This window comes from Clupea harengus, chromosome 19 (assembly GCF_900700415.2).
Source record: "Clupea harengus chromosome 19, Ch_v2.0.2, whole genome shotgun sequence".
NCBI lineage: Eukaryota > Metazoa > Chordata > Actinopteri > Clupeiformes > Clupeidae > Clupea > Clupea harengus.
In genome coordinates this window covers 25,556,914-25,564,612 of record NC_045170.1, presented here as the reverse complement: position 1 = coordinate 25,564,612, position 7,699 = coordinate 25,556,914, and the positions used below count along the sequence as shown (strand labels likewise).

Here is a 7,699-nt window from a genome sequence, read left to right as displayed (position 1 = left end):
ACATTTAACAAATTATGATAATACATACTTTTGTTATATCATTTTAGATTCACTTTCAGAAGACTAAGAAAACATTATTTGCAGGCGATTGGGAAGATGACGTGGAGGTGTGTGTGTGTCCATAAACAGTTCAACAGGGGGCGTGGCCGGAGCGTAGTCCAGCACAGGCGTGACATTTTCTCAGTGATTTGTTCTTGAATTCATGTTTGTTCATTGTCGCGATCGTTGTTGTGTTTATGTGAAAGAAATGCAGTCTTACAGGGCAAATTAGCGTTTGAAAGGGGGGGGGGGCGCCAGGAGTGAAGCTCGCCTAGAGCGCCAAATGTGCTAGGGCCGCCCCTGTGCACATGAATAGCTAAAAAATGACAATGAAATGTCACTGCCTTGTCTTCTGCTCCCCTGCTCTCACTGGTTCTGCCTAATCAATACCAGGTTCAGGTATATGCTGCATTGCTGAAGACAATGGTTGTCTTTCTGTGGCCACTTTCGGCTCCACTGAAGCACCACACAGCCTCTGCTGCACTGATCCTCTGTGATCTCTGTTGCCATGGTGAAGGAAGGAAGGTGACTCACATGCATAGACATGTGGTTTCAACTCCAGACAGAACTGAGCATGCCCAGAATCCACGTGATAAATACACTAACTTAGTCTCACCGTAATGTATTTGAATTGGATCCTGGAAATGTTGACCACTTCATGATATGATTTCATTGCAGATTAGTTATGACTGGTTATTGGTAAAACATTTAATATTATATTTAACATATTAATATTTTAGGACACATACCGTCAAAATATGAATTCCACAATGACGGCTAAATGGGTGGCATAATATGTTTTATTTTTACCCATATTGTCCAAAGTAAGGCATGAATATTGACACATTCTGCACCATGTGTCAAATACATTGTCTATTATAAGGTGCTTTAAATTTACAGATAGTAAAAGTGTGATATCCTCCCCCCAAAAATACTGACAAACTAATAAGGCCACAAATTTGCAGAGAACAACATGTTTTAGGGTCAGTCAGCACACTATGACTATCTGGATCTGAGCTCCCGTGCCCGCTGTCTTTCAGTTTCAGTGGCAAACATTAAACCATTCTAATAGTCCTTGCCTGTACGGCTCCAAATCACCCCTCCATACTCCCTTTATTGGAGGCATGTGTGAAACCTTGTCCTTCCATCCTCTATGTGTCTCTCCTATGGCTGGTCAGTGATATAATCTATGCAATGCTGAATGTTTTTATCTAGGCTTGGTGTAGGTTAGGTTAATATGCTGATGTCTAGTTGTGTGTTAATGTGTGTTTTTAACATGGAACTTCACAGACACTTCACTGCATCACAGTGAGCAGCTGAAACAGCGTGACTGAACAGGTATTTTCACCATAACAATGAAAACAAAAAGATGGAACGCTCACTTATCACTCCATATTCACATGCATATATGTGTCTGATAGCTTAGCCAGGTAGAAACATTGTAACTTGTATAAACGATAATGTGTATATTTAGAGTAGGTCAATTATAACTTACATTACCTTTTGATCAAAGCACCTTATCTATACACTTCAATGGTACATGATGAAATACTTCTCAGGGCATGAATTTTACAAAATACTGTGGTCCACAAATACTGTCTTTAAATAAATGTTCATATCTGAAACAGAAATTGCAAGGGAAATCCATTTGTTGATTTTGTCTCAATATAAAATGGGAAAATATGTTGGGGACAACACAACCAATGTACATGCATTTAGATACCACCTTTCATTTTTAGGTCTCCTTACTGTGGTAGTTAATAAGCTTGAAATCAGAAGGTTCCGAATTCTGGTTGAAACAACGATATGGCCCATTTAGTTTTGTGCTGTTTGACAGGACTGTTGAGGCTATGTAGTGAGTGACTGTTTCCCTAAATACGCAGAGGGACTGGAAATGATTTGTTGCTGGTCAGACAATTAAAGACATCCTGCCTCATACCAGATTGGAAAATTACATTGATTTACACCATTGACGAGGTGAGTGTGTGTGTGTGTGTGAGAGAGAGAGAGAAAAAAAAGAGAGCGAGAGCACGCTATCAATTGATTGCATATGTCTGCTTTTTATCAGCTCTATGTAAACTTTTGTAGATTTACACTCTTACTCGGTTTGTGTGGTTGATTAATATGTGTTAATATTAATATAATTAAATACTAGCATAGAGAGTTGGTTGCTTAATGCCATTCATTAAACAGGGTAAACTAGTAAATCTGAAACAAAAAAGAAAGAAGGAAACAGACACAGGAATTAAACACTTTCATTTTGTTCATTATCACGCGATAATACGAATTTGTCCCTTGCCAATATGTGTTCTCGCGAGAGAATTTGAACTAATTTGTAAAAGGGAATCGGAGAGGGTGGTTTCTGTGAGGCAGAAGGCTTGCGGGACAGGGAGGTGCCGAAACGCTAGAAGTTTTGCGAAAATAAATAATAGTTACCCACGGGTAAAACAAGCGGAATTTAAAAAAATACATATTATTCGGGTTGCTGTACGCGGCATCTTTTGTCCTAGGAATGAAATGCTGTTACACGGATGACTTAAAAGGTATGTTGGTTTAGCGTCATTGTCTATCGGGCTTCCACAGCTTTCAACAGAAAACGGCTAACCACTGAAGACTAGACTTCAGGTGAATACAATTGTTAGCTAGTTGACTAGCTAACGTTCATGTCTTTTTCCCATAACTAGAAAGTTAACGTAAGCCTTATGAAAGGTAACTTGTTTGAGTGTTTCTTCGCATGCAGACAGCTCCCAGATGCTGCTGTTTTCTTGGGACAAGCGTTGGTGGTTAACTAGCCCAATCGCTGATGTTTAAGTAAACACATTATTTAGATAACGACAGGTAGCTAGCAAGTTGAATCCGGCGAATGGCCTCTCTTCTCAGTCTAGCAGACCATAGCTCTGCCGTTGTGGTACTTGACTTTGTTGGCTTCGGCAGAGGTGGGGGTAGATCTTGTGTTTACCAGCTAACAGCTCACGGTGCTTTGTTTTGTTTGTTATGTCGAAATGTCGGACTACCATCTCGTAGTATCCTAACTTCATAAACTATTGAACAGGCTTCCCTGATTCTGAGTAAGTATCATTCCCATGTCAAGGTTTATACCACAACCGGCTGTGATTTGTTATCATAGCCTGCCAGAAACTGTGGACGTGTCATTAACGTTACGCTAGAAACGCTACAAACATTAACGTTAGCTAACGTTATGTTGTTAATTTGAGCTACATAGCACATATTTATTCTAAAGATCTGTTTACACTAAGACATCTTAATGTTTATTTGTTGGATATTAGTAGGTGGACAGTTGACGTTCATGAACAGACGTATCCCAAACTTAGTCACTGACGTTTGGTAACGTTAGATCGCTAGCTAGCCAGCTAACGTTAACATTTTTTTAACCTCCACCAGCTTGCTGTCAGTTTAGCCAGCTAACGCGACTTAATATTTAGGTAACGTCATTACTTGAAAGGATTCTATGAAAAAAGGAATACTCGCTTTTAATGGTAATTTGCGTGCGTTTCATTTGTGCATCTGTTTTTGTAAGAAACCTTGTTAAGCTGGCTACAACATAAGACAATTAGCTATCGGACTAGGTAAGCGAACGTTACTGCTAGCAAGCTAACTTAGCCAGATAGATACCTAGCTATAACGTTAGTTTCACACGACTGATGTTATCAAGTTGCTTATGGGGTCGTTTCTCACCTACGGCTAGGCGGTTTTATGTCGGTATGTCCAACTTTGTTTATATGTTGGACATACCGGCTCAGCGCTTGCACAAACGTTGTTCTATTATACTAAGACTGTTAAATAAACCTCGTCAGATCTTGAACTCAAGTTTTGCTTCTTCATGTTGCTTTTTCATAGCCTAAAAGTGGTCTGACGTTAAAGGTTAGGTGTAACGTTATCTCGGAAGGAAGATATCTAGATAGAAGTTTAGTATTATAGTTTTCCAGGCAATCGCAGTTTGCTTTTTTATAAACTTTTCCGACATTAGCTAGCTGTCTAATTTTTACTACATGTGCAACCCACCCTCAGCTTTTCTCTTGACATTTCGAAAGTATTGCAGTTATTGGTTTCGGAAAGCCTCGCTTAAGACCATTTTCTCGAAAACGTGTCATGTCAGCGTTAACGATTGAGGTTGAAACGGAACGACATACCGCTCCTGAGCCATATTTAACTTGTTTGTTTTCAATGACTAACGCAGTTTCCTCGGCCGTGGTGGGCGTTGTGATATTTTCTCACCTTCCCTCTCACCATATTGTTGGCCAAAGGGACGGATCAGTGTTAATGTCCCAAAGTCTGCACAGTAAAGCCTTAGGTCTGAACGACCGATGTTGAGGACGGGTGTGCCAATGGGATGCGTATATAACACAAGCTGATTGGAACTTGTTAGTTTCGATAACATTTTCTACATCCCTCTCTTAAGCCGAGGATTACCCTGAGTTAGATGTACTCTGAAGTAGTCCTGCTCTGTTAGTATGGCATTCCACTCTTGATCTGTTTGCTGACCTTTAATCAGTCATGAATTTGTTGTTCTCCTTGTGGGGTCTGAAAACACTGAACCCTTTATACTTCCTTATGCATAATTCCCTTCCCAGATGAGCAGACTGATAGCCTTTTAAGCAAGGCAGAACTCCATACAGATGGGCTGTGTGTGTGTGTGTGAGTACGTGCGCAAGACAGAGGGTACTCTTGATTTGTGGAGATCTCTCCAGACAGCTGGGGGGTATTCCAAGTACGTGGTTTAGTGACAAACCTGGGTTGGTTAACTCTGAGTAATTGATTAATAGAAGAGTCCTATGGCTTAATTTCCTTACTAAATCAAACCCTTAGGGCTCGTCTCTTGTGAGGTTTACCTTCCTCTGAGTTAACTTACCCAGTTTACCATTTGCTTACTCCGAGTTAACCCTCCCAGGTTTTTCACTTGGAATTCCCAAACACGCTCTGGTGTTTTGTTATTGTTGGGGGTTGTGGGTGGGGGCCAAACTCCCAGCAACCAGCTGGTGGAGATGCATGGTGTCAACAGTTATGTCCTGTGTTTAACACCCCTTTTGTTCTTGTCTGAGGAATATCACACTTCTTCACCTTAATATGCATCATCCAACATATGTGGAAATATGTTTCCTTAAAGCTACTTGAGACCAGGCCCCAAAGGGGTGGGTGATTAAGACCCCTGTAGACTGTACCATTCATCAGATCAGTGTCTGTGTGGAGAAACATTATGTTCACAGGGGCTCTCTAAGTTAGTCCATGTCTGCTGGGGTCAAGACCTTATTAGTGCCATCCTTGTTTTACACCACATGGTTTGCTAAGCCTCCTGAGCAGAGCATGTTAAAACAGGCCTGTGCCAGTCATCTGTGCAGCAACCTCTTATCTAATGTGCCATTGCTGTTCAACCTGGCCAATCTTGGTCCTGCACAGCTATTTGTGTAAGGCCAAGGAGTGACCTGGTGTACACTCGTGTCATTTATTCCTGTTGCAAAGTTCAGCGTGACAGTCATTTGTCAGGCTTGGCCAATCAACAGCCAGGTTTGATGATGGTTATTAACATGGATTTGAATTTTTTTAGTATGATGGCAGTTGCTTCAAGAACTCTTTCCTGATTGCCAATGAATGCCATGGCATTGTATCTCTGCATTGCGCTATCCTGGGGTTGGTTTGAGGTGTATCTTTTTTTTTCTGTATGGTAATAGCACAGTTCATTCTTGGTCTCAGGTAGATCCCAGGTAGATCCCCAGGGAGAAGATATTGCCTTCAAATATCGTCATATGAGTGACCGTATCCACGGCTGTTTTTGCATTAAAATGCATTCCAGGCAGTATTCAGACTTCAAGAAGGCCTGTGGCCTGCAGTCAGCCTAAAAGTTCATGGGTGAGTCTGGAATCTTTCTTAGCAGGTGTATGCTGATCTACTAGTTCAGTGGACCTTGACCCGTGAACAGACACTTAAAAAGCACACATCCCCTTGAAGAGGTGGACATCCTGAGGGCTGTACTCCAAAGAGAGTCTAACCTACTCAGGGTTATCAAGGGAAGTGAGCGTTGATAAACAGTGGTAAAGATGACAGTGGTAAAGATGTTGATTTGGTGTTACTTAATTGGAGTTTTATATGCGTTTGCCATTAGGGATGCAATGGTACAGTGGGCCTACAGTTCAGTGTCATGGTTTTTGGGTAACGGTATGGTTTCGGCATCTTTTTATATTTAAGAAAAAAAAATGAAATCAAAATAGGGTCGACAAATAGGGCTGCAAACCTTTGGCTAAAAATACTCCCTCTGCTTTCGTTATTACTTCTTCCAGGGAGGTTATTCAGACGCAGTTTGATTCTTACTTTGTCTGTCTGGAAGTAGGATTATGCCAAAACTACACTCTCGAGTTCCATGACACTTGGTGGAAGAGTGCAGCATGCCAAGGAATAACCCATTCAATTTTGGAGCCGATCTGACCCACAGGGCTCACTTGTGAGATGGGGCATTTGGCCTTGGGGGAGATCTGCACTCTCCAAGTGCCCTTTCTTTCTGTTTCTTTCTGTTTGTTTTTATTTGTCACATTGTTGTTGTTGGCGGCAGCGGGAGATTGCTGTGTTTTCGGTAATGAATTGACTGTCCTTGCTCCACCTTGGATATGGCCGGGTGATGTTAGAAGTGTCCACTCGAGTAGCCAACCGTGGCAAAGCAATGTCAAAGAATGTACTCTTCTTACCATCATCATCGTATTGAATGCTGAATCCTCAAAATGTTCCCACACAGCGGATTTGAAAGAACGTGATGCCTCTCCAAATTTGCTTCTATCTGTCAAGCAAGCGTTTGCCATTGTCAGGTTGGAGCTGAGATCATTTTATTTTTACATTCCCCTCTTTGTTATGTTCTCTAGCCTATTTTGTCTTATCTTTTGTCTATTTAAGATTATGTAAGGTATGTGCAGTAGTCTATCTAAATACGTGAAAACAATTAGGATCATTTAATTATAGCCCACACATGGGCTAGAGTTCTGAAATGGACTTGTTACTCTCTGTTTATGAATGTCTACTCCCTAGTCTGCATTGGGACGTATGGAGTACTATTGTGCAAGTTTAACTTAATTCTAACAATTGTTACAGCTGCAGCCACAGTTAAAAGTGCACCTGCAGGTCAGGATTGAATAGAATATTTGATATCAAGTTGTAGGCTGTGCATTATCTCATTAATGCTGGGGGCAGATGTGTTGTGTAGCCTATTCATGTGACAGGAAGCTGAAAAAACGGCTGAGCTTTTGAAGACTGGAGGAGGGCCCCCTCCTGCTTCTTGTTCCACAGGCAAAGGAGTTAGCCATGGCAGACAACACAGGATGCCCTATAATGGAAGGGTCCAGGGGGCAGTCAGGTCTGACCCTGGTGGCAGCTCAATGTCTACCCCTTATGTGCAGGGCAATAGCATACCAATGTTGTATTGCCTTGTATGTGGCTCACATGCCTGCCTTATGTACGATTGAAAGGGATACCATTGAGCTGCTCCAGTATGCCCCTTGTGTCCTCTATAAGGGTACGCCCCTCACGCCCCTCATGCCCTCTATAAGGCTATGCCCGTCATGCCCTCTATAAGGGAAGGCCCCTTATACATTGTTAACCACCCTTTGATCAATATACCTCTACCATCTATAACATTTAGTTTTTTGTTCTGTTTTTATTT

The 7,699-nt window shown here is 41.6% G+C and overlaps 1 protein-coding gene across 4 annotated transcripts in view; it reads left to right on the top strand.

Annotated features, from left to right (window-relative positions):
- Positions 1-2,376: 2,376 nt before the first annotated feature.
- The window catches only part of rnf19a (ring finger protein 19A, RBR E3 ubiquitin protein ligase), a 31,025-nt gene continuing 25,702 nt past the window's right edge, over positions 2,377-7,699 (top strand). For all 4 annotated transcript variants that reach the window (XM_012836088.3, XM_012836087.3, XM_012836086.3 and 1 more), the window contains exon 1: positions 2,377-2,582. In XM_012836088.3, the coding sequence (XP_012691542.2) occupies positions 2,552-2,582 (31 nt within the window). In that variant the 5' untranslated portion in view covers positions 2,377-2,551. The remainder of the gene's footprint in view (positions 2,583-7,699) is intronic.